Source organism: Culex pipiens, chromosome 2 (genome assembly GCF_016801865.2).
Source record: "Culex pipiens pallens isolate TS chromosome 2, TS_CPP_V2, whole genome shotgun sequence".
Taxonomy (NCBI): domain Eukaryota; kingdom Metazoa; phylum Arthropoda; class Insecta; order Diptera; family Culicidae; genus Culex; species Culex pipiens.
This window is the reverse complement of record NC_068938.1, coordinates 113,522,911-113,550,296: the sequence shown is the minus strand read 5'-3', so window position 1 is coordinate 113,550,296 and position 27,386 is coordinate 113,522,911. Positions and strand designations below refer to the sequence as shown.

General features: G+C 40.9%; 3 protein-coding genes and 2 pseudogenes across 3 annotated transcripts; 3 read left to right on the top strand and 2 right to left on the bottom strand.

Annotated features, from left to right (window-relative positions):
• Positions 1-749: 749 nt before the first annotated feature.
• LOC120414663 (tudor domain-containing protein 5) lies at positions 750-7,324 on the bottom strand. Its single transcript, XM_039575933.2, has 6 exons — positions 7,029-7,324; positions 6,825-6,964; positions 5,921-6,764; positions 5,743-5,865; positions 1,545-1,594; positions 750-1,483 (listed from the first exon to the last, which is right to left on the bottom strand). The coding sequence occupies exons 1-6, from the start codon at positions 7,230-7,232 to the stop codon at positions 994-996; spliced, it is 1,851 nt and encodes a 616-aa protein (XP_039431867.1). The 5' UTR covers positions 7,233-7,324; the 3' UTR covers positions 750-993.
• Positions 7,325-10,627: 3,303 nt separating this feature from the next.
• LOC120414675 (ATP synthase subunit gamma, mitochondrial) lies at positions 10,628-12,140 on the top strand. Its single transcript, XM_039575960.2, has 3 exons — positions 10,628-10,787; positions 11,003-11,314; positions 11,378-12,140. The coding sequence occupies exons 2-3, from the start codon at positions 11,014-11,016 to the stop codon at positions 11,968-11,970; spliced, it is 894 nt and encodes a 297-aa protein (XP_039431894.1). The 5' UTR covers positions 10,628-10,787; positions 11,003-11,013; the 3' UTR covers positions 11,971-12,140.
• A 4,271-nt stretch (positions 12,141-16,411) lies between these two features.
• On the bottom strand, positions 16,412-18,537 carry LOC120414669 (inactive selenide, water dikinase-like protein). Its single transcript, XM_039575946.2, has 2 exons — positions 17,839-18,537; positions 16,412-17,645 (listed from the first exon to the last, which is right to left on the bottom strand). The coding sequence occupies exons 1-2, from the start codon at positions 18,337-18,339 to the stop codon at positions 16,962-16,964; spliced, it is 1,185 nt and encodes a 394-aa protein (XP_039431880.1). The 5' UTR covers positions 18,340-18,537; the 3' UTR covers positions 16,412-16,961.
• Positions 18,538-19,770: 1,233 nt separating this feature from the next.
• Positions 19,771-21,848, top strand: LOC120414716 (uncharacterized; annotated as a pseudogene).
• LOC128092662 (nuclear pore complex protein Nup50-like) lies at positions 21,759-22,249 on the top strand (annotated as a pseudogene).
• The last annotated feature ends 5,137 nt before the right edge of the window (positions 22,250-27,386 follow it).

The following is a 27,386-nucleotide window of genomic DNA, read 5'->3' as shown; positions in this document are numbered from 1 at the left end:
GGTTGGAATCAATTTAAAATAATTTTGGCAAAAAACCATACTTATAACAATTACAAGTATTGTAAAACTGTTGTTGATAATAATCTGGTAGTTTTTATTATGTTCGGTTACAAGAAAAGTGCCAACACAAAAGAAAAACTACAAGTTTTTCAACCTTAACTTTAAATGACTTTGGGTGTTTGAAATTTCTCCCAGAACATTTCATTTCCCTATGTAGGTCCCTAATGTAATCAAATAAAAAACATGACGTATGGTTTGGAAAATTTCAAAATCTGTGGTAAGTTGACGTTTCCAGCCCAGCAATGTTTTTAAAGTTGATTGTAGATGACGCCGTAAGTTACTTATTTTCCTAAGTAACTTATCTATTTTATTTTACTTAGATGTTCTAAGGTAAGTGGTTGTAGATAACCCATAAAGTGATTGTACATAGGCCATGAACGAAAGACGAGCTCAGCCAACTGTCACAAAAAATTACGATTGATCACAAGCAATTTCTCAATATTGCTCCACCTGTCGATAAATTCTTTAGTCCTTTCAAACTGCATACTTTGATGCTATTTTTTCCTTGATTTTCTTTCTAGTTCGATGAATCCTTTCCTCGACGGTAGCTTGGATTTCATTAGCTCCAAAAGTGCTTTCCATTTGTTAATATTTTCTTTCTCTCATGGCTTGCACAAACATGTTCCTTTGCGAAACTGAGCTTTGAAGGGAGTTTGACAGCTATTTTTCGAATAATGAATTATTTAAAATATTGATAAACATTCAAATTATATTGTCAACATTCAAAAACAACCAATCTTTCTTAAATATTAAGAGTACATATCATGATATTAGTACACTTGATCGAACGGAAAAATGAGAATTGCTGATCTTTGCTTAAATTTCTAAGCACACAAATGGTTCATAGGTCTTTTTGATCTATTGAAATAATAATAGCTGATGAAATCGAATAAATTTAAAAAAAAATCGTCCAGTCATAGTAACGTCAAAACTTCAATCAGCACTGCCAGCTCCACCGTTCAGCAGCGGCACATCGATGTAACTCAGTTCACTGAACGTGGAAACAGACTCAAAATCACTGAACCGAACCTTCTTTTGCTTCTTAACTTTCGGCACAGCCGACTCACTCTCGACAGCGACAACATCATTCCGTGGAGGACTCTTCTCCACCGTTCCGCCCTCCATTGTCGATCCACCGTCGTAACTCAGCAGTTCGTACCCGTTTACCTCGTAGACTTCATCGTCAAACAATTCGTCGTCCTCGGACTGAACTTGCTCGACTTCTTGCGACGGCTGCTGGATCGTGCTTTCGTCCACCAGTGAGTGAGATTTGACCTTAAACCTACGGCTCTTTGCGTTCTGCATGTACTGGCAGCGCTCGGCCAAGGATTGCGAAAAGTACTGGCCAAAGTTAAAGCCCTGATTGCGATAATCGCCGAGTTCCTGAAGCGACGGATAGTTTCCGCTTTCTAAGTCATCGAACCTGGAGAAGATAAAAGGTTATTAAATTCACCTAAAAAGGTAGACAATATGATTGGACCTACCTCGGATATAACTCGCAAAAAAGTTTCTTCCGGTTTCGAAAATTTTCTGTCTGAAAAGAATACAATTTCAAATGGTTAGCAAGTTTATAGCTTTTGCACACTTAAAGAAGAACACGAAAGACTTATATTTATTTGAGATTTGATCTTTTTGGGACATGTTTCAGCAATCCAGTCGAAAAATAGTACCGAAACATAGAACTAACGAAATATCAGCTGCCATCAGTCAAAAATACGAACGAGAAAAGCCAACAACTAAAAAATAAAAGCCAACTCCAAGATCAGAGCGAGACAGTAATGACTTTTTCGAAAAATACAACTTAGTGACGGTTTATTGGCTTACAGTAAAAAAATAAGCAGCAAAAACAACTTTTTTGAATTATTCGTAGCGCGCACTGGACTCACCATCCAGAGGTCGCCGGTTCGAATCCATGATCACTGACAGTGCCGGTCATAATTGTCATTTTAATGCGACCGTCGATACACACGAAGTTGACACGAGAGAATGCCGAGCTCAACACTCAACAGTTTGAGTGTCGGGCGATAGGACGCGCAAGCTTTTTCTCTTTCTCAATTTACCTCTCTCTTTTTTGCTTGTGTGGATAAGTATAGTGTCAACGATCATTTGAATGCAGTCATGAGCCAGGTGATTGAAATTTCCACCTCTATCACGAATGATAGAGGTGGTGAGCAGTGCTGAAAATGTCAGGGGTCATGACTCGAAAATCGGCGACGCTGACACGATTTTTTGAGATCCATTCACTGAACCGCAAAACCGTGACATAAACAAACCTGGCGCAGTCGTGAGTGCCCTAGCTCAGCTGCAATGCGAGGCAGTAGTCGACCAACGCTCATTCGACGTTGCACGCACACACATAAAGAAACAAGTTTTTACACAAAAAGTTCGTATTTATGCGTGGAAATGTAATTTTGAATATAAGTTATGGTTGTTTTAAGTGTTTTGCACAGTCTACAACCATTCAACTGTTTGAAAATAGTCGAAATAGTGTTTAATGAAGATTTTACGAGTCAGTCATATGACACGAATTGAGTGAGTGTAGCTCATTTTTTCACGTCTCTCATTCTCCAGCAGCCAACCGGCACGAGTCAGGCGGCAGTGGTTGAACAGACACAGTAGGCTCACAGTCATATGCTAGCAGTGAACTGACATTTTGGTTTGCTTCATGTGTACGCTGGGTTGGAAACTTTTTGCAGGCCTGGTGGTGAGAGTCAAATGACTGTGTGAGTGACTGGATTGAACTCATTCTTTCGGACGTGTGTGAGCGAGAGCAGGGTATCAAAGTGATCAAAATCAGACGGATATAGCGAAAATACACTAAACCCCCGGTGGTTGGTCACTTTTTCGTTTGACACTTTTTTAGTTTGTACCCCGTTGGTTGGTCAAAGTCAAACTAAAAAGTGACGAACTGTCACTTTTTACACGGTGCTCACGAACACTATCAAAACAAACGTTTGGTAGTGCGTGTGAACTCCGTGTAAAAGGGGTGTCAAACTAAAAAGTGACCACGTTCGTTTGACAACAGTTGGTGTCAAACCATCGGGGTTTCAGTGTAGAAGACGACCTAAGACAACTGTCGTAAAACAAATGTTCGTATTATTCCCTGGGCCTGGTAAAATTAGACACCAAGCATTAAGAAAAGTTCAGGAAAAATAGAGAACCACTTAAAACATTTTTTTAGGCAAAGAACTTATGATTAGGATAATACAACCACACCAAACAGTGGGATCAGCGTTGTGGAGCCTTCCGGAGGTAGGGCGTCCTCCAAATGCTAATGCTAATGCTAATGCAAAGAACTTATGATTAGGAAGCGCAGAAAATCCAATTCAACTAAATGAAAAATTTTGACAAAAAAAAAATTAGTCGCTGCAAATATTTTTTATAGTTTTTGTCACCCTTTCAAAAATATTTGCATCGACCTAAGTTTAGGCTACCAAATGCCCTTTTTAAATGTATGTATGTTATAAATATATTATAAATATGTGTATAATCAAAACTTTACATAATAGTAGTTTATGCACTAGCGTGCCCAACTCTTTGAGGAAGGTGGGGCAATAAAATGGACGTTTTGACAAATACGTCATTTGTGGACACCCCCTGACCAAATTTAGAACAAATTTCTGAGGATGGTGGGGCAGTTGCCCCATGTTGCCCCACCCTGTGCACGCTAGTGGTAGATAGAGAACCTGGAGCCTTTTAGAGAACGGACGACGGAACGGACGGAAGCACGAGAACTGTCAAACGGAGGTACCAATCGAGCAAAAGACAAAGGATTTTGCTCGATAGGCACCTCCGCTTAACAGCTCCCGCGCCTCGACCGGCACTTCAGGCCTGAGACGTCCGTTCTCTAACAAGCTCCAGGCTCTCTAATGGTAGATAAAAGAAGAGAAACCCCGTTGTGCGATGTTTTAGGTACATCCACAGCAGTTGACTCAACATACTGCGAATCAAAACAATACCGTCTACAATCACAAATTACTTCCCTTTCCCACATTGTCGCGCCCCTTTCTTTTAGCCGTCTCGACTTTGACCCGCGGTGGTCAAAGGTTTACGATCCGTTTCCACAGGCCACCAGCTAGGTCATCATGAAAACCAAGCCAACGTGGAGGTAAGAAAATAGGACACTTGCAAGGAACCAGAGCTATACTGTTCTAATCAAGATAATTCGGATGATCTAACAGAACTACGGATGTAGTTAGTTACGCTCCTTCCAGGATGTTCCTCGCCTGAGCGTCAACTGATTCGCACTGTGCCTGCTATTTTGTCAATAAATCGTTTAAATAAAAAAATGTTGAAAAGTGTTACTTTTCGAAACAAGTGCTAAAAAGTAGAACTATTCAGCATTTATTTTGAAAACTGTTGCTATTCGATTCTGTTATTTTTGGTACAGAAAGGTACCAATTTCATTTTTGCAATTCCGTGGTGAAACTACTCACTTTTCCTGTCATTCTTGAACGACGAAATAGCCTACTTTTTTGTACCAAAAATAACAGAATCGAATAGCAACACTTTTCAAAATAAATGCTGAAAAGTTCTACTTTTCAGCACCCAGATGGGTGCTGAAAAGTTGAACTTTTCAGCACTTGTTTCGAAAAGTAACACTTTTCAACATTTTTTTTTAATTCAACGATTTATTGACAAAATACATGAAAATTTGACTTAAAATTTCACTCAGAGTGTGTTTTTTTGGAATTGCAAAAAATGTTGTATGGAACTCGTTGCAAAACTTGATTTTTTCAGCACTCTTCGTATTTATCCAACTCGGTGAACCTCGTTGGATAAATGTACGACTCGTACTGAAAAAATCCTCTTTTTGCAACTTGTTGCATAAACTAATATTTTAGTTTAAAACCATTTTCGATGTTGCCTTCTTCACTAAGGCAATAATAATGAACATTTTACAACAACAAAAAATGAAAATCGGCTCGAATTAAAAACTGAAACCGCCTTGAGTCAGGGGTATTTTGAAACATCCAAAAAGCAAAAACTGAAAATTTGGTTTGTTGGACCTTTTCTTTGTGCAAATCATCAGCTACGATAGGAATACTTTCAAATTCATACAAATATAAATAACCATAATTGAACAACACTTTGTTTTATAAAATACATACTGCATCAGCATTGTTTATCATCACAATTCCACATAAAACACTAAAAGACAATCAGGCAGACGCAAATCTTCGCTTTATTCTACCGTATCCGTGTAAATCCAAATTATCAAAGTTTAAAGTTCATCACACTAGGGGAGAACTAGCCATTTTCTTAGTGTTATAGTTTGAGATCTGTTTCCACCAAAATGGGCCGTCACTTGAACCACAAACAAACAGACGTAAATCATTGAACATTGTTATTAAAAATGCCAACCTAGTTGTGAACGGGTGCATCATTCAACTGTCAAAAGAGAATAAATGAGCGTTTTTAATAACAAAATGGCGTGGATAGTTTCCAATCATTCGAATTGACCGTTAAGTAGCTTTTTGATGAAGTTTAAAAGAGATTTACATCTGTTTGTTTGTGAATGAACTATTTTTTTTTTGTTTTTGAGGTTAAATTTTGTTCCGGATAGCAAAAACAAATGTTGAGACGAAATTTTCGACCCTTGCAAAAATAAGTCTAAGACTTTTTTCAATTGCGTAGACGGCTTGCGGATTTACGTCTGTTTGTCTGTTTGGCTCAACTTACACTTTTCTCCTTGTACGGCAGATCGTCCTCCCAGACGGCGTGTCCTTTGACAAACAGCTGCTGGTTCACGATGTAATCCTGCAATCCACTCGTGTCGATCAGCACCACGTGCAGGACGTTATCCTGTGGAAAGCAAGGATTGTGACGTTGGAATGATTTGGAACAAAGCGAAACTTACCACTCGATCAACGTCCACGACGTACGCGTAGAGGAGCTTTTCGTAGACCAGCGAAAGCAGCGACCACGAGGCGTCACGAGTCCAGCGGTGATTAACCGGCTTCACGTAGGCCAGCGATGCCCGCATGGCCTGCGCCGGAACGTCGGCGAATATCTTGGCCATGTACTTCAGATCTCGCAGCTCAACCAGGGCCACCGTTCCATAGTCGATGTAAAACACCTTCAACTTGTTATGCTCGTACTCACTCACGATCCGGGCCCGGTGCCACTGGCCGTGAAACTTGGCCATACAGTAGAACCCAGTTCGAGCATTTCCCGGCTTCAGGCGCCACTCCTCGCGAGGCAATTGACCGTAATACGCTTCAATTTCATTCATCATGTCGTCGATCTTACCGACGTTGTCTCCAATGTGGTACCACAGACGGTTCGGGTTGTGCACCTCGGTCACAAACACCCGGATCGACCCCTTCGAGACGATGCTGGGCGGAACTTTGGCCACTTCTATCTTATCGCCAACGTTCATTGCGTCGGATGGAACCTCCAGAGAGTTGACAAAGTCCAACGCATCACTGTCCGGGATGGCATCTCTGCTTGTCGGAGCCGGTTCCTGAACCTGTTGCAGCTTGCTGGTACCGTTCATCGTGAACTTTGGCTGGTCGTCCGAACTTTCCGAGTCATTCTCGTCAATCGCATCTCCGTCGTAATAGTCAAACTCGCTGTTGAAAACCTTCCTCGGTTCCGTCTGACGATTATTGCCGTTGCTTTTCTCGTAGGACCTGTTGCCGCCGGAGTGATTACCGTTGCTTCGACCGTTATAATTGTTGCTGCTGTTGTAAGTTTTCGGTCTAAAAATTAAAAGAAGCATGTTACAGAACCCCTTTCAAACAATCTCCTATCAAACTTACCGGTAATTGGAGGTCATATTCGGCTTTTTATTCCGGTTCCAGTTGTTGTTGGTCTTGCTGGCGTTGACGAGCTCCCGGATGTGCTTGTTACTTTGGGTCACAACCGGATCAACCGTTGCCGTCGGACCGAGTCCATTGACCTTCATGAAGATATCAAAATTGTCAACTCTTTCCAACACGCAGGCTAAACATTGTCCCACTTACCCTGACGGTGTCCTTGAGCGAACTCAGGAACTGTTCCACCGAGCTGAACCCGAGCCTACGGAAGGGCAGCTCGTAGCCCTCCATGTTCTTAAAGTCCCGGGCCAGATCGCGTGCCGTTAGCCCCTTCGACGAGCCGGAAATGGCGAGCGACCGGACGATGCACTTGATTTCCTCCATTGTGCTCTGCTGCGGCTGGTCCACCATCGTCCTCGAGGTCCTTCGATTGTTTTGAACAAAACACGCACCACCGACGAAAGTGACCGAAGCGGCTTTTGTTTGGTAGTTTTTATGTTATTGGTAACGTTCACAAATCGCGTAACGCCAAAAGACATCCCAGTTATAATTCCAAGGCGATTTTCCAAGAGGTAAGCAAATAAAGCTACACTAGGACGAAAAAAAAAACTAAATTTTGGAAAATCTCAACAGATACCCCCGGCTTGATTTTTTAGGCAATCGAGAAATTAAAAGTGAGAGAGTGTGCGTGCAACATGGAGTTAAACTTTTAAAAGTGCCGTGGTAATCTTCACAGAAACTTCACAGAAAGTTTAACTCCATGTTGCACACACTCTCACTTTTAATTTCTCGATAGAGCTTTATGACGTTTTGCGTATACGCACACTCCCAGTCACGAAATATTCTAGCAGAGCTGGTTCTGCCAGAATCCTGCTAGAACGGTTGAACATTTTTGCTAGAATGCTGTAAGAATATCCAGCTCTGTGAGAACTCTGCTAGAATCCTGCTAGAACGTCGTGACTGGGCTAGCGCACCATTTGATTTTGCTGGCTGACAAAATTTAACCTCACTTTATTTTCGTGTTCTCCTTTAGGAATTTTTTTGAAATTTGCAAAAAATGGCATTTTGGGCACCCTGGGGCCTCCTGAGGGGGCGCTATATCTTTTTCATGAAGGCGCAGCACAAATCGGCAACTTGGCAAATTTGCAAAATGCAAAGTTTCTTTTGGGCCCTGCTGAGGGCGCCAAATTGTTTAAGAAAGGCGACATTTTTTGCAAAGAACTTGTTAGTCGACGACTAACCTCGACTAACCTACAGCTCAGCCCTGTTCGTGTACGTACACTAGGCCGTCCCAAAAAAATGAAAAGTTGTCAAATCTTCGGTGCTCACCCCTAGAATGATAGATTAGGATGTCAGGAACAATGTTTTCATACAACAAAAAATTCCCGAAAATGGTTTACAACTCGCGCGCGGAGCTTGAATGAAAAAAGTTCATTTTCCGAGTATTTTTCAGAAATGCGCGTAACAATCATACTAAAGTCATTAAAATTTGGTCACCTTGGGCTTCAAGTGATAGTTTAATGTCCCCTGAACAAATTCCTGTACAGACATAGTCCATAAAAGCTTGTGTTTGGGCATGGCAGGGCGTTTTAGGGAGAAAAATTTGTATTTTTTAGACAAAAAAATCAAAAATCACTCCCCAAAACCAGCCAAAAAAAATCTCAGCCAAAACTAATGCATTCAGCTTATAGGAAATTTTACGGAGATCATTTGGCTTTTTTTAACATTCAATTTATGTCCACGCAAAGCCGAGATATTTGCATTTTAGTGAACAAAAAGTGACGAATTTTCAAAATTCTTGGTATATAAGCGTTTTTAGCATAAAACATTGGCTACTATGATTACAAACGAGAAGGCATATATTTTTGATATATTTATTTTGTTCGCTCAAAAACGATATTTGTTAATAAAATTTCATGAAAAAACATGAGATTTTCTCACAAATAAAGCTCTAATGGGTAACTTTTTTTGAAAAAAATAAGTTTTTTGTAAATGAATTTGTTTCATTCGAATGTACATACATAAAAAAAATCACGTTCACAGCTTGGAGATATGAACTTTAATAAAATTAATTTTGATTTATGATTATGTGTCGTTTACGTCACATTGTGAGAAAATCTCATGTTTTTCAAATTCTTTTTCAAATTTTCTTTTCTTGATTTGTGTGCACCTACGTCGAAGACCAAGATTGTTTACTCTTTGCTCTTTGGTCTGACAGTCTTGGTCTGACAGATTTGGTCTGACAGCTTTATCATGGATTTTGGTCTGGCCTAGGCGAGGGATAGGACACAGCACCTTCCTGCTTTGCATGGACATAAATTGAATGTTTAAAAAGCAAAATGATCTCCGTAAATTCCTATAAGCTGAACGCATTAGTTTTGGCTGCAAAATTTTTTGGCTGGTTTTGGGAGCGATTTTTGAAATTTTTTGTCTAAAAAATACAAATTTTTCTCCCTAAAACGCCCTGCCATGCCCAAACACAAGCTTTTATGGACTATGTCTATACAGGAATTTGTTCAGGGGACATTAAACTATCACTTGAAGCCCAAGGCGACCAAATTTGAATGACTTTAGTATGATTGTTACGCGCATTTCTGAAAAATACTCGGAAAATGCACTTTTTTCATTGAAGCTCCGCGCGCGAGTTGTAAACCATTTTTGGGAATTTTTTGTTGTATGAAAACATTGTTCCTGACATCCTAATCTATCATTCTAGGGGTGAGCACCGAAGATTTGACAACTTTTAATTTTTTTGGGACGGCCTAACGTACACGCAATACATACGCACGTAAATTACTATATAAGTCTGGAGCAACATTTGAAAGGTGCGGTGCGACATTGCTCTTACGGTCTTTCGTCCTATTTAAAGGCTGGTATGCAGATCGGAAGGAAAGGGGTCAAGAAACAGAACAAACGAGAGGGAATGATTTTTTGGGGCTTTTCTTCGCCCTCTCTGGCTTTCTTTCGCTGCCGCTGCTGCCCATTTGAAATTTTTCTTGACCGGTTCCTTCCGAAGTGCGTATACCGCTTAAACCGTGGGAAAGTCCAAGGGAAATTCGCGAAAATGTATGGGGAAAATCCTCGCAATGACCCTTTGTACGTTGTACATAAAAAAATACCTAGGGCTTTAGTACCCTATTGGGACAAAATAGACCCCCGCCGTTCCGTTCGGTGGGTTAAGCTAGAGAGCCTGGAGCTTATTAGAGAACGGACATCTCAAACCGGAACGGACAGTTCTTGTGCTTCGATTGGGTCCTAAAATAAAGCTTAGATTGCTGATATTATTGTTTACAGCGATAAAGCTTATTTTTCTGAGTACAATCAACCTTTGTACGACCACAAAGAGTTTAAAATGGATTTTAAAATCAATTTTGAAATATTAACCTCGCGGTCCTTCTTGACAGAAAAGCTCCTACTTGACAGCTCGTTCCAAGGGGACCATAGATGATCCATTGAAAAAATGTTGTCTAGTCAAAAAAAAATGTTTGCATTAAAATGAAAAAAAGTGATCAGAAATTGTTTTTAATCGTGTTATTTACCGTTGTACATAAAAATTGACATAGGGCTTTAGTACCCAATTGGTACTTTTGGTTTGAGATGTCCGTTCTCTAATAAGCTCCAGGCTCTCTAGGTCAAACCATTCCTCGGATTATTGAATAAAAAAAATTAGCCGCGTTTAAATAAATAAGGCCGATTTTTGCTCCGGCTTCGCCAACTGTGCGGTGCACCTTTTTTTGGCGTTCACCTTGCTCTCAAACGTCAGCGCATCCACCGCGAAAACGTCATCCGTAGTTCCAGTGCTCGCCACCGGACACCGCAGTGCGCCTCCTGTCTTGTTCTGCTGCCAGGCCACTTTTGTGTGCGACCATCTTTTTTGACATCCTGCGCTGAAAGTTCCGACCGACCGGAGAAAATCTTCCCGTTTGCCCATCTTTGGACCGTTTCCGTCTGCAAAAGTTAGCAAAGGTTGGTAGCCAAAGGCCGGAATCGTTGAATTTGATATTGGTTGTTTGGGAAGTGCGGTAAAATGGTTGTTTTGAGCGGGTGGAAAAGTTTCTTACATAACACTGGTCGTCCATCGTTAGGTTCCCGTCGCCGTCATAGCCTGCTGCTGTCAGAATTCCGGAATTATTGATTGTATAATAATTTGTTTTCTTTTTTAAATATATTTTCTGCTGCAGGAAGCCGCAAAATGTTCAAGTCCGTCGTTCCGGTTCTCGGCCAGGTGCCCGCGGAGATCTGCCTGGGACAGCAGAACCGTGGCATGGCCACCCTGAAGCACATCTCGATGCGTCTGAAGTCGGTCAAGAACATCCAGAAGATCACCCAGTCCATGAAGATGGTGTCGGCGGCCAAGTACTCCCGTGCCGAACGTGACCTGAAGCAGGCCCGCCCGTACGGACTCGGTGCCCAGCAGTTCTACGAGAAGGCCGAGGTTGCCGTCAAGGAGGAGGAACCGAAGAAGCTGTACCTAGCCATCACCTCCGACAGAGGCAAGTTGATGTTTGAGTGACTGGCTAATAGTGGTATTGTTTACTAATGGAAGTTGATTGTAGGTCTGTGCGGTGCTGTCCACACCGGTGTCGCTCGCCTTATCCGTAACGAGCTGGCCGAGGATCCCAACATCAAGGTGGTGTGCGTCGGCGACAAGTCCCGTGCCATTCTGCAGCGTTTGTACAGCCAGAACATCGTGATGGTGTGCAACGAGATTGGCCGTCTGCCGCCGACCTTCCTGGATGCGGCCAAGCTGACCAACGCCGTCATCAATTTGGGCTACGAGTACACCGATGGTAAGATCGTGTACAACAAGTTCAAGTCGGTGGTGTCGTACGGCGTCGCTGACATGCCAATCTTCAGCTTGAAGTCGGTCGAGTCCGCCGAGAAGCTGCCCGTGTACGACTCGCTCGACTCGGAAGTCATCCAGAACTACCTGGAGTTCTCGATGGCCTCGCTGCTGTTCTACGCCATGAAGGAGGGCGCTTGCTCGGAACAGTCGTCCCGTATGACGGCTATGGACAACGCTTCCAAGAACGCCGGAGAGATGATTGACAAGCTGACGCTGACCTTCAACCGAACCAGACAGGCTGTCATTACCCGCGAGCTGATTGAAATTATCTCGGGTGCTGCCGCGCTGGAGACCAAGGATTAAGCTGTGCGCTTCTGTGAATGCCGCGAACGAAACACGAAGAACCGAAAGAACATAATTCCCCCGGGCAGGTCCGCCAGCTCGGCCTGCGTTAAACACACTACACACTGCGTCAACATCTTATCGAAGGGATAAAATAGTACATTCAATAATCAAGGATTATGTTAACAAAAGTTTTGCCTGTTGAAATGCAGAGAAAAGAAATGTCCCTTTTGAATTGCTTCTCCGAAGAAAAAAACAACAACCGAAAGAATGTGCCGTTTATCAGGTTGTCTTCAGAGATTTAAAATTACAGAAAGAATGCATCTTAAAATAAGGAAGTAAAATGCCTTAAACGTCTCGAACCCCAAACGATAACTTTTCAATAGAAATTGAGAATAGCCTCGTTTTCGCACTACGTTGTAAGGGTTGTGATGCATTTGCGAACCTTATCAATACCAATCAGAAAGCTAGCGACCATTTTGAAGATTTCTAGCGCGAATTTTGTTTACACTCCTAATGCGAAATCTTAAATTTTAATGAAAATTAAAGTTTAGCCAACTGAAAACCAGTTAAAATGCATTTCGCGTTTTCCTATGTTTGAACTCCTTTGAAAGCATTTTAAATTTTCATAAAATACCAATGTACAGTCCCACGAAAAAAAAATTTTTGGGAAAAAAAATCTGTCAATACCTTGAAATTTTCAAAAATAATGACTGGAAAGCAACTGTATGCCTGTAACATGCATTTAAAAAAAAACCTTTTTTCATCCAGATGTTGAAATGAAACCTAGGCTTGTAATTTCAATTTTAATATTTTTTTTATTTTTTGCCCCTTAACCCCTTCCCGCCCAGAGCAAAATCGAGATTTTTTACGTTTTTCCACATTTAAGGCTAGTATGGAGATCGGAAGGAAAGGGGTCAAGAAACAGATTTACGAACAGCAGAACAAAGGAGAGGGAGCGTTTCCTTGGGGCTTTTCTTCACCCTCTCTGGCTTGCTTTCGCTGCCGCTGCTGCCCATTTGAAATTTTTCTTGACCGGTTCCTTCCGATGTGCGTATACCGCTTAAGTACGGTATGCTGATCGGAAGGAACGCGGTCAAGAAATGTTGCGTGTACTTTTCGTAACCCCCAAAGAAAAGTTGACAGTTCGGTATGAGCGCGATTGACGGTGTGCGCGCTTAAGGTTCTTTTGAGGAAAAAATAAAAAGATTAAAAATATTCAAAAGTTAAAATTAAATCGGAATTAAATAGATTCAAAATGTTTATTCAAAAACTTTTAACAACAATTATGAACAAAATTAAGAAATCAATAATTGAAAATTTCTTTAAAAAAAAAAACAAAAAATTAGAAATTCTTAAATTCTGGAATTAGAAAAACTAAAATTAAAAAAAAAATGTAATTATGAAATAAAGAAATCAAAAAATTATGTAATCATGAAATAAGAAAATCAAAAAATCAGGAAATTAGGAAACCAGGGAATTAGGAAATTATGATAATAGCAAATTAGTAAAATATAGAAAATAAGAAAATTAGGAAATTATGATATAAGGAAACAAGGAAATTAAGAAATTAGGAAATTAATATGAAAGGAAATTAGGATGTTAGGAAGTTAGGAAATTTGGAAATGAGGAAATTAGGAAGTTAGGAAATTTGGAAATGAGGAAATGAGGTAATTAGGAAGTTAGGAAATTTGGAAATCAGGAAATTTTTAAATTAGGAAACTAGGAAGTTAGGAAATTAAATTAGGATATTAGGAAGTGTGGAAGTTAGGAAATTGGGAAATTAGGATATCAGGAAACTAGGAAATTTGGAAATTAAGAAGTTAGAAAGTTAGGAAATTAAGAAGTTAGGAAACTAGGAAATTACAAGTTTAGGAAGTTAGGAATTGAATTCTTAAATTCTTAAATTCTTAGATTCTTAAATTCTTAAATTCTTAAATTCTTAGATTCTTAAATTCTTGAATTCTTAAATTCCTAAATTCTTAAATTCTTAGATTTTTTAAATTTCCAAACTCTTAATTTTTTTTTAAATTTTGGAAGAAATAGAGTTTTTGATTGTTATAATTTCGAGGTTTTCGGAAATTTGTATTTCAAAAATCAAACCATCCACATTAACGACCCCCAGGTCTTTTGTGGTCTCTATTGCAAGTTTCTGCTCGAACCTAGGAGTCCGAAGGCTTGAATGGGGAGAACACCCAAACCTCTTTTTACTCCAAGGAACCTTCCACCCCAGTGTTTGAACTGACGACCTTTGGATTGCGAGTCCAACCGCCGCCAGCGATTCCACCGGAGTAGGCTTGGTTTGGTGTGTTGTTTGTACTTATGGCATGGAGACAACTCCTACACCTGGAATGACTTAACGGCCTAACAACCAAGGCCGGGACCGACATTTTACTTCCTCATCCGATGGAAGGTTGCAGCAGATGGGAATCGAACCCAGAATCATCCGCTTACAAAGCGGACAGCGTAACCATTCGGCCACGCACTGCCACAAATTTGTATTTACGAATTTCTATATTTTCAAACTTTTTGAATTCAGACTTGTACATTCGTTTCGAATTTTAACATTTTTGAGCTATTGAATTTACAAAAACTTTAATATTATAATTACTATTCAATTCTGCATTTTTTTTATTTTGAATTTTGTTGAAATTTTCTTTATTATTTAAAAAAAATGTTATGTGAAATTTCTGAAATTTATGTTTTTCATATTTTTGAATTTGTTGTTTGGTTTGATTTCAAAATTTCAGATTATTATTGTATTTTTAGTAAAAACATAGATATTTGTATGATTATTGTCAAGTTTAATTTCACTCCGATTTACTTCATTTTGGTCCCACGAGTGTGGATCAATCGGACAGCGCAGGGGACTCGTAATCCAGAGGTTGGCCTACTAGCAATAAATAGTTGGTGACACGATGGCCGACATCTACAAAGACAACTTCTTTCTTTTTTTCTCTATTTCAACCAAAAAACTAAATCTGTCCTTTTAATTTCATTATTCTGCATTTTGAGATTCGGCGGGAATTTTAAATATGATTATCTCCAATACAAAATTATTAAAACGTTTGTAATTATCAGTCGCATTCAAAAAGAAAAATTACAATTCTTTGATTTTTTCATCAAAACATATTACAAACAAGCACCGCGCGAAGAAACGTCAAACGCAATCTTTCCGTTTTTGTTACTTTTCAGCTGCGTACCGCTTAAGAAAAATCTTTTCGTGACCCTTTCCTTGACCGTTTCTTTTGTATGGAGTTTTGCGTTCCTTCCCATCTGCGTATCAGCCTTTACTCGTAACTGGATGGACCAAACTGGACAAAAATTTATTGGTTATTAGTTAATATTCTATATTAACTAATGCAGGTTGAAAAAAAGAATGGTAACAGAGAAATTTAATCCAAAAATTAGTGGTACTCTGGAGTAACCATGGGCGTTAGAGGGTTAAAAAGTCGTTCTGAATGAAATCTATATTATGGTATTATATTTTAAAGAATTGATTGGATAAAATTGATCAATTTCACGAAAATCTTCAACTTTCACGCTGTCCGCGAAATCGTGAAAATTCACTAACCCTAAACATGATCCACCCGAATAAAGTTTTCAGAAGAAAACAATACACAGTAAACAACAGTTAGATTTTGAATTCAAACTACAAATCAACCGTGTTGAGTTGCGTGTTAAGTTTTCGTGAAAAAACTGGATTTCCTCCTGATTTCTAGAACAAAGCACTGGATGTTGAAGGCTCTTTTGAAAGAGCACACAGTTTTGAACAAAACTGCATCAATAACTCGAAATCGAAGAAAATGCATATGGGACATTTATGCGATCAGGGGCAGTATGGTAATCTTCACAGCAACTTCACCGAATGTTGCACACACTCTCACTTTTAATTTCTCGATAGTTTCTTCGTTGATATTATGTGTTAATCTAAACAGAAATTAAGCACACTTCAAATTGTGATTTTCGATTGTTTTAGTTGCTTTGTTTTTTTTTTAATACTGAGAGCTTTTGTATTCTCAAAAAGCGTGGCATTTTTTCGCATTCCCAAAACCCTGAATAACGAGTAAACCTTACCTTGAATTCCGGTCAGCAGCTTCTATTCTGGATTTTTTGCATAGTTCAATAAATTCTTATTCTGTTTCCTGTTTGAACGTACCGTTTGGAACCGGAACGTTGCCTTTGGTCACCTTTAACCAACGAGCTGGTCGACTGTCATAGTGGTTAGGTTGCAGGTATTTCCTTCTTTATTATGTTACTCCGTGTATTTTCCGGGTGTTGAGGATAAAACAAAAAATGTGCAGTTGACTTGCAATCATGACTAGAACTGCAACCACACAATGTGATGCTCTCAACATCAAACCAGAAAAATTCAGCTTGTTAATAGCTGTCAAGACATACGGCAAACAAACTTATACGATGAAGCGGAAAGACTTTGTCTGGTTGAATAAAACAACAGATATAATTTTTACTTACTTTATTATGTTATATTATTCAGTATCAGCTACAAAATTGTCGTTTCAAGATGTTTTAACTGCATTTGTTTTTGGAAAATAATTTTGAATGTTTATTTTTCATAGAACGAAAAATGTCACCTATCCTGCATTCGTCTTTTGTGTAGTTTAATCCTTTTTTTATATCTCTTTCTCGTCTCATTACTGTGTAAAGATGGCTCGATCTCAGCTTAAGACGCGCTGCTACGTATTAAAATTTAAAAAAATAATAAAACTGTCCTTACATGCTAGTTTATAACACATCTACTAATTAATATGTATATCGCTTTTTCTCTCACTGCCGTATTGATGTTTTTTTTTCTTGTTATCCAAATGAAATAGTTGCGTTTCTTCAAGACTTATCTTACCAGCTAAAAAGTATCTGTTTTGTGGTTGTGTGAAATAGGTATAAAAACACTGTTGGAAATGTTACAAGCTTTAAAGAAAGGTTGGCTGAATCTAATGTGCGGCTGAATGTGGAAATCAAAAAAGTTAGTGTTTTGCAGCATTTTATGTGACTTATTCCTTGGCGGGAACTTCAATGACTCGTGGTTTGTCGATGATTCGGGCGGTGCGATTGCCCTTCTCGACGATGCCAATGATCCAGGCTTGGCATCCCTCCTGCTTTTCGATGTCCTTGCAGTAGGCAGCGGCCTGTTCACGGGGCAAGCAGATCAGCAGTCCACCCGAGGTTTCCGCCGAGTGGCCCTGCAGCAGCTGGAACATATTTCCGCAGGCCTTGGCCACGGCGGCCATCTTGGCAATCACCGGCAAGTTGTGGATGACGAAGGAGACTTCGTTCTTCTGGTGCGAAGCCAACGTCTGGGCGTGGCCGAGCAGACCGAACCCGGTGATGTCGGTGGAACCATGCGCGTTGTACTTGTGCATGAGCCTGGCTGCGATGCGGTTAAGCCGAGACATCGAGTCCATCGCACGGTGGTACGCCTTGCGGACGTCCTCCTCGGAAACGACCAGCTTGATGCGGTTCCAGCGCTCGGACTGGTCCAGCCACTGGTGCGCGTTGACCGCGACCTGAGTTCCGAGGGCCTTCGTAAGGACCAGCACGTCACCGACCACAGCATTGTCCGGCACGATGAACTCGTTCTGCTGACAGATCGTGGTGGCCACTCCACCGATCGTGCACCACGGGTTGACCACACTCTGGCCACCGGTCACCGATGTACCCGCTTCCAAGGCAGAATCCTGTTAAGAATGATTAATTTAATTATGTTATTTATGTTGGTATCAGCTGATTGATGTTTTGATTGCATTTCGCGCCAAATGTCAACCCTAGGCAAAACCGATCCCAGCAACCGGTGAAAATTTAATACAATAATAACAGGAACAACAAATTGCAGGTTATGTAATGAGTTCCCGGTCCCATCCAGATTCTTACCTTGAATCCCCGCATGATGAGCGGAATCACGACGTCGCGCTCCTTTTCCGTCATTTTGGTGCTGACGGCCAGCAACATCAGCATGTTGTCGCACTCGGTCACTCCCATCGCGTACAGATCGCTGAGGACATTGGCGCAGGCCACCTTTCCCATCATGTACGGATCGTCCACAATCGGGTAGAAAAAGTCCGTCGTCTGGACCATGCAGAGGCCACCGTGGCGCAGCGGGATGACGGAACAATCCAGACCGATTCCGATCCGGGGCGAGGACATGGACAGGTACGCCGCTTCCGGATCCTGGGTGTAATCCTGCTGCAGCGACGAGACCAGCTTCTCCAGGACATCCTTCGGAACCTTGCAGCCGCGGCCCTTCAGATCGGCAAACCGGGTTAACCGGAACGAAGCTTCCAGATCGTGGGCCGTCGGATCGAAAGGACGCCGGACCATTCCGGTGCTGGCGCTCAGCTCCGGTACCAAAGCATCATGATGATAATCACCCATTATTAATCACTGCTCACTATTTAAACAAACTGTTTTACTTTTTAATTTTTTCCTCAAACACCGCACTTCACTTGGAGCGCTTGGCTTTTGGCCGCACTGTTTGGTTACACACACAAAATTGAATCGAATTCAAAATGGCGAAAAGTTTTCAAAAACGTTGCCGTCGCAGGGAGCGTCCCCGTTTTTCGACCTTCTCAGCCAACAGCCAATGTGTGTCTGACTATGTGGCGTGTGTGTGCTGTATGTATTCGACCTTTTCGACTTTCTAGAATTTTCTTTTTTTTGCCCTGCGCATTTTGCCAAAGTTTATTTAAAAAAGGTCAGACAGCTTGTCAAAAATGCTGGAACGCAAGGAAAATGGAACCGATTAGCGCCATCTATGAGTTTTTTTGGCCTAACAGTCACCCCACCAAATTGGAAAAATAACGCCACCTATCCCAATTTTGTTCACCTTTCACTCATAGAGTTATCTACGTGCGCATGTATTGCGCGTATTGAGAAATAATCAGTTTTGGTGATTATATTAAAGGGGTCTCAAATATAGGAGCGCAAGGAATTTTTCGAATTATCGCAGCAATCGTTTTTATTTCTATTTTACATTGCTGTCAGTTCAGCTCAATTGTTTATGCTTATTTTTTTTTTTGTTTTGAAAGTCCTTTTTGGAGGTGAGCGTTTCAAATGGAAATGATATTTAATATTTAAAATTTATCTTCTTCCTTCTATTGCAGGGGTCATGTTTGATTAAAATGTTAAATCCATCCTGAGGCTTCTTCGCAACATAATTATTTTATTATGTAACGCAGTTAGAGGGATGTGGTAGAGATTTTGTTACGCTTTATACTTTTCTGTTTGCCAACAACGGATTCCGGATGTGACCACCGGGGAACATGGGAACCGGCCCATGAGACGAAGGTGTACACTAAAAAGACTCTCCATTCAAAATCATCAAGTTTTATACGTAGCGACGCGTCGCATGACCAGTTTACGCTTTTTCTTAAATACGGTTCTGGATGGGACCACCGAAGATCGTGGGACCGGTTCCGATGTTCCAGTCTAATGGATTTTTGTTTTGTTTGTGTATACTTGAGATGAGATGATAAAATAAATAGAATCAAAATGGAAACTAAATTCTTGACAAAACTGGATATTTCGGTTGCTCGTTCCCCGGCTATTGCAGAGTGCAGAGATTTTTCGTCAGATTCTTTTGATAGTTTGCGTAGAACCAGAGAGAAATACTCAAGAACTCTTTGGTGGAACCGTGTTTCGGTAAATTGTTGGTCATTTTGCCATTTTTACTCGTCACGAGACGTGCCGTTTAGCGTCATCAAAATCAAGGAAGACAGCCCTCAGGCCGTTGACCTTAACCATCAGGAAGTGTCCATTCTGGGCATGCCCGGATTAGCTTATTCATGGACACAAAGTTCTCCAAAGATGGGGAAGCTGACGGAGCCAACGCTGTGTGGCCATCCGACCCGGTATCCGGTACTATCAAGCCGGCCGCAAAAGTCTCAGAATCACAGATTCCACCACAGCAAACCAACAAGCAATCGTCAGCCAGCAGACAAAGTTCCTTCGAAAATCTAAGATTGACAGTCAACAAATATTTGAAAAAAAAATCTAAGCCTACTCTCCGACCTTCTCTAGGTCTTCCTGGGTTTTCCCATTGCGACGATATCTTTCTGCGGCGATTAATTGGAGCGCAGGATTCTAATTTTTCTCGAAATTATTAATATTGCGTGTACGTACACGAAAAAGATTGAGGTTAAATTTTGTACCAACCAGCAAAACAAATGGTGTACTAGTGTGTGTGAGCTCGGGCTTAGATAACTCTATACGTAAAGTCAGTCACGTTTACACTTTTTGGCGCGCTGTTTGATTTTTGGTTGAGCAACGTTTTTAAAAACTTTTCGCCATTTTAAATTCGATTCAATTTTGTGTGTGTAAACCTGGGTGCGGAATAGTTGTCCGCAAAGCGGCCTCAATTTTGAACTGTCAAAGTGGAACCAATTTACTGTTCGCCAAAAGCTAGGGAAAAGTAGCAAGTATTGTAATCGATCTTTTTTTGTCCGAAATAAAAAATCGGTGGCGTCAAGCTTTTGAGGAATGATTCGAAATTAACAAATCTAGAGTTTTTTTTTTTAAAAAAGTCCAATAAACTATTGTTATAGGGGAACAGCATCTAATTCCAGCGTGCCTCTTATGTTGGCAGGTCAGAACTTTGACATTCAATTAAAACTAATTGGGTACTAAAGCCATATGTCAATTTTTATGTACAACGGTAAAAAACACGATAAAAAACCATTTCTGATCACTTTTTTTCATTTTAATGCAAAAAATTTTTTTGACAAGACAACATTTTTCCGATGGATCAACTATGGTCCCCTTGGAACGAGCTGTCAAGTAGGAGCTTTTCTGTCAAGAAGGACCGCGAGGTTAATTTTTCAAAATTGATTTAAAAATCCATTTTAAACTCTTTGTGCTCGTACAAAGGGTTATTGTACTCAGAAAAATAAGCTTTATCGCTGTAAACAATAATATCAGCAATCTAAGCTTCATTTTAGGACCCAATTAAAAGCGTTTTCAACTGAAATCGAGTGATAAATAGTCGAGGGGTGAGACACATGCCCTAATTAATTAATAATAATCGTTTAGTCAATTAGAATTTACAAATAGTTGATTAGAATTATCGCTAATCAATTAGCGTATTCCTACCCTTCAAATGTTATCTTGGGCTGACGGATACGACGGTTACACGTCAAAACATCAAAACAAAACAAACGTAAAGAAAACGTTTGGAAATTGAAGTGACCAACCTGGTTCTGAACGAAGTCTCCGTGTGGTCTTCTTCCGGCTGACTCAAATATCGAAGCAAAACTCTCTAGGCAAGATGGCCAAACGGGGTGCACAGTCCGACCTGAACCACGGCAACTGGAACGATGAGGAGGAGGTGGGCTGATTTGTCCAGACGTCCAGAGCCGAAAAAACGCGTGATTCCGGAAGATCCCGCGGGCAGCGGTGTATCGTCGTCGGAGTTAAGGTGCGTTCAAGGGATTCGCCAGGGTGACGTAGACACCGGCGTTGAAACCTGCTGAGGGAGAAACCAGTCCATTTTCGCTTCTCAGTGGAATCGCGAAACCTACGAATGGGACGGCGGCCACGACGTCCGCGCGGGGAGCCAGCATCTTTGCCACGACCGACCCGAGCAAGCAGGTCTTTTCCCGGATTGGAAGCCCGCCGAAGAAGGACACAGCAGGTTACGCCGGCAAGCACACCGGGGATGAGGAGTATGCGGCCAACGTGAAGGCGCTCAACTTGGTGGCCGAGAATTCGATGTGCAAGCTGACGCCGATCTTCAAGATCAGCAAGGTGGACACAAAGGAGCCAACGGCCGTAAAGCCGGCCACTAGCGGACTCACGTTTGAAAGTGTCGCGCCAGCGACGACGACAAACACGGCCGCGGCACCGACTCCACCGGCAGACAAATCATTCAGCTTCGGGTTTGGCTCGACAAGTTCCACGACCGGAACGGGCTTCAGATTCCCCAACGTGATCAAACCCACCGAGGACAGTAAGCCGGACGAAAAGGCTACCACCGATGACGACGAGGACGAACCGTTCAAGGTGGAGTTCACGTCGGTCAACGAAAAGGACAGCATCTTCTCCAAGCCGTGCAGTATCTGTTCGTCACAGCCAACGGCAACTACTCAACTACATCGGAACGCACAGCCAACGGCAACTACATCGGAACGCTGCACATTAAAAAGATGGACGGGAAGGTGCAGGCCCTGGTGCGGGCCGACACCAGCATCGGCCAGATTTTGTTAACATAATTTTGAACGAGACGGTACCGGTGCGGGGGATGGGCAAGAACAACGGCTTGTTGGTGTGCGTTCCGACGCCGGAGACATAGCCACCGCCGACGTCGGTGCTGCTGTGGGTCAAGACCGGCGAGGAGGCCGTCGAGCTTTATGAAACGCTGCTGAAGCAAAAACCTAACTTAGGGGTGGACATTTGATGGAAATTGTTTAATGTTACACTAAATAACTCAAAATTTGAAAAATAAAAAAAACAGAAATATGTTCTCCTGCAAAAAGCATCATTCGGACGTGGAGCCCACGGTCATGCCACTGTCATGTGATCTCACGTTCACTTCTACGACGGGCATCGCAGACGATGTCGCCTCCACCACACAAGCACATCGCTGCGGTACATCCGCCGGCCTTTAGATCAACGGGCGAGGGCAAATGTCGGTTGCCACCGGAACAGAATCGCTGCCGAGATCGCAGCAGTAGAGTTCGAAACTAGCCGTTGGGGATGATAAGGATGATTAGACGCGGAAGACATACCGACATCGGTGGCTTGGCGAATGCCAATCATGTCGGTCTCCCGACGTCGAAAAAAGCGTCCATTTCGGAGCCGGAGTCCTCATAGCCCCGTCAATTAGTCCTTTCTTGGAATGGGCCCCGCTTACGGAAGAGAGACAGGTGGGAGTAGCTGTTGCACACTTGATCTGTTTCTCTTTCGAAAGCATTAGACCGTGCCGTGCCGGATCTTCTTTTTTTTGGGTTATCCATCGTTCCGATTCCTTTCTAGCGGCGTCCTAGATCTGCTGTTTTAGTCCTTATGACATCATGGCCGTGCTCTGCTTATCGATCCTGTGGCACCCTGCGGGGCTCGGCCACACCGGTCCGCTGCAGTGTCCGTCACACCCGCCACTTGTACGTACACTTATCGGTTCTGCGTGCCCTCACTTCTGTGTTTGACACTCGACTGACCCCTTGTGGATGTGTGAGGCTTATCCTCACAACCTGCCAAGATGTTGGCGCTTTAGGTGAGCACCACATCTCGTTTTCTCTAATAGATGTAAAATGTAGCCTTTTGTATTCAAATAACGATAACCTAACTAATATAAAACTATTGGCTTGCTCTTGGCTACGAATTACAGAATATAAATGGTTTAACGATTATTAACTTCTAGCGATATCATAATGACCGTTCGCCTGAGATATAATCGAATAACAAAGTCGCAATGCTACTTCCTTAGGAGATGTATTATATGTAAATTGATGTTTTTGAAATATTTTTATTCAATAGTTTATTACCGTATGATACTTAGTGTCTGTTTTATAGAGTGATGGACAAGAATGTTTGATAGTCGTCCCGATGATGTTGCACCCTGAGCTGATCCCCTCAATTTTGACTGTTTTTATTTTGATTTTAGGGTTCTGGAGACTTTAAATATTTTAATTATTTATTTTGTCGGTAATTTATATTATTCCTTTTTTATGAGACCTATATAAACTCAGTTTTGATTTACGAAACTTTTACTTTTTGCTAGGATCGCTGCTTGTTTTTTTTTTAGTTCGTGGCTCAGTTGACTGACAATCTTATAGACTCTGAGCTGTTTTTGTCTCTCTAAGCTCACATTTCCGTCTTTTTTTTTCAACGAGTTCCAAATGCCGACTTCTGAAGCTGAAGCTCGAAACTCAAAGTTTTGTTTTTATTTAACGAGCTCGAAGCTCAGACTCCTGAAGAGCTCAAAGCTCGGAGATTTTGTTTTCGACGGGCTCGGAGCCCAGACTCCTAAAGAGCTCGAAGGTCTGTTTTGTTTTTTTTAACGAGCTCGTAGCTCAGAGTTTTTGTTTGTTTAGCGAGCTCGAAGCTCTATCCCGAGCTCGAAGCTCTATCCCGAGCTCGAAGCTCTATCCCGAGCTCGCAGCTCTATCCCGAGCTCGAAGCTCAACCCCGGGCTCGAAGCCCAATTCCGAGCTCGAAGCTCAATCCTGAGCTCGAAGCTCAATCCCGAGCTCAAGGCTCAATCCCGAGCTCGAAGCTCAATCCCGAGCTTGAAGCTCAACCCCGGGCTCGAAGCCCAATCCCGAGCTCGAAGCTCAATCCCGAGCTCGAAGCTCAACCCCGGGCTCGAAGCCCCAATCCTGAGCTCGAAGCTCCATCCCGGGCTCGAAGCCCAATCCCGGGCTCGTGGCCCAACCCCGGGCTCGAAGCCCCACCCGAGCTCGAAGCTCCATCCCGGGCTCAAAGCCCAATACCCGAGCTCGAAGCTCATGACATCTTTGATTTGGGATTCAGTTTCCTTCATTTCAACCAGGTGCAAATTTGTACCGATACTCTTTTGTTCTTCTCGGATTTTGTTTTGTCATCATAATGCACATTTTGTCAAACGAGGAGATTGTTTCGGAACAGTTTTTACCGCTGCGATGGCAACCCTGTTAACCTCCCACTCTAACTTTTGGGGGGGGGAGCGGGCGATTATCGGGCATCGCCAGTGCCAGTTAAGATTCTTCAGCCAAGACACACACCCTAAAAATTTCGATTTTTGTGTTGCGCACTCACACCAATATCATGCGCGCTCGCCAGCACACACACTACCCTATTTTTCATAACGCGCAAGCTGTCAAACTTTTGTGTTTGCTTTTTTTTTTCAAACGTGATAAAGCAGTTTGTTAGTTGGTGCGTTTTTTTTTGTTTTGGCGGAATTGAAGGTAATTAGTTATATTAATTAATCATTCAAGCTTTTACTACATTTCCCGACAACAGGTTTTGAATGATTTCCCCAGACTGTGGAAAAACCACCGGGGACAACTTTGCAGCTTCCTCCTCCGCCACCTCTCCAAGTGGCGCACCGCAAGCATCCCGGAGACTAAAACGGCCGCTATGGCCCTGGCCAAACCAAGGAGGAACCTCGTTCAGGGTGCTGCACATCAGCTTCGGAACAAAATCAAGGACGACATCGCAGCTGCGGAAGTTTAGCAGCCGTCTTCACGACGGGCAGGCGCACCTCCGGCGAGCAAAACGGCCAAACACCACGTGGTTCTAGAGAACAACCGCGGCTACGGCGACGATCACCGCCACCACCACCACAACTGCCTCCAGGACACGGTCATCGAGGAGGATATGGCCGCCGGAGGGGAATGAGAAGCAGAGGTTAGGCCAGCGGGACAACGTGAGGAGTTTACGGACCGATGGCGGCACTTGCAACAGTGGCGCCCAATCCGGATCGCGTTTCAGCCGTGGTGTAGAGCGAGGTCTTGCGCCGCATGCTCATAAAGAACGCCGCGAACAACGTCGTGGCCGACACAAACCAACAGCAACGGCAGCCGACAAGTCAACAGCGTCGCATTCCGACCCAGCAAGAGCTACAGCTTCCACACCTAGAGACAAGATGTTCGAGCCGTCGAATCGTTCGTAGCCAACCCGGACATTCTGCAGTTTGTCCAGTACGTCTGCCCCAACATCCAGCGCAGTCTGCCGCCGGAGCGAACCAATTATCCGCGCCGTCACCAATGGCAACTCAATGTTCCTCGGCGGATCAACCGTGGCCGTGCTGTCCAACTCGCTGCAGCAGATGCTGCATCTCCACAGGGGGCGTCATGACGTCGGTACCGGCTGAGGTCACTTCGGCAAAGCTTCCATGAGCATTTTTTTTTTCTTATGTTTGCTAATTTGGCTGGTTTTACTTTATACAACTAAATATGCCTTAATTTAACTAAATTTACATAAATTATATTAAAGTTAACTTAGGTTAACTAAACATTACTTAGAGTAACAATATTTAACAAATTTTATCTAAATTTTAGTTAATTTAACTGTATTTACCTAAATTTTACAAAATCGAACTGAGATTTACTCAATTAAGAATAATTTATCTTAATAAAACTCAATTGAACTTACATATTTATTTTAAATAATATTCAACTTAATATACGTAAATTTAACTAAAATTTCCTAAACATAATTTAATTAAGGTCATTTGCCTTATTTTAAAAATAATGTATATTTTTTATAATTTTTGCACGCATAAAAAAGCCAAATCAACCTAAATTTAACTTAATATAATTAAATTTAACGTAAATTAACCAATTTGCACTAAGTGTAAATGAATTTTACCACGTTTAAATAAATTTAACTGAATATGATTAAATTTAATTCTTTTTTTTAGCTAAAATTATTTAATTCAACTGAATTTAGCCAAATTTAATCAAATTTGACTAATTTTATCCAAATTTAGCCAAATTTATTGAAATTTAAGTTGTTTTCAATTCATTTAAAACTTCAATTTAATTTAAATACATTTTGCTAAAATAAATTAAATTTAGCTAAATAGAACTAAATTCAACTAACTTAAACTATATTTAACATAATTTAAATAAATTTAACAAAATTCATAAAAATGTAAATAAAGCTAAATAAATTCAATTGAATTTCACTTAATGATATTTAATTTATTTGCATTGAACTTAATTTAACTTAATTTAGCCACTCTTCAATTCATTTAACTCAATTTACCATAATCTAACCAAATTTAACTAATGTTTACTACATTTAACTAAATTTAACTGAATTGAACAAAATTACACTAAATTAACTAAATTTTTTTAAGTTGGTTTGAATTAAGTTAAATTGATTCAAATTTAGTTGAATTAACTTAATTACGTTAAGTTAACTAACTAAATTCATATCAACTTAACTAAATTCAAACTTAATTTTACTTATATCACTAAATTACGTTAAGTTAACTCAACTTAGCTAAATTTAACTGAATTTAACTAATTTTTACTACATTCAACTAAATTCAACTGAATTGAACAAAATTACACTAAATTTACTTAAATTGAACTAAATTTTGCTAATTGTTAATGAATTTAACTAGATTTTAATTATTTTACTAAATTAAAATCAATTCAATTAAATTTGAATCAATTCAACTTAATTCAAACCAACTTATGTAAATTTAGTTAATTTTAGTTCAATTCAGTTAAATTTAGTTAAATGTAGTAAAATTTAGTTAAATTGAGTTGAATTTTGCTAAATTGAGTTAACTTAACGTAATTAGTGATATCAGTAAAATTTAGTTTAAATTTAGCTAAATTTAGTTAATTTTAGGTAAATTTATTTATATGAAGATAAATTTAGTTAAGTTGATTTTAATTATGTTAAATTGGTTCAAATTTAGTTGAATTGATTTAATTTAGTAAAATAATTCAAAATTTAGTTAAATTCATTAAAAATTAGTAAAATTTAGTTAA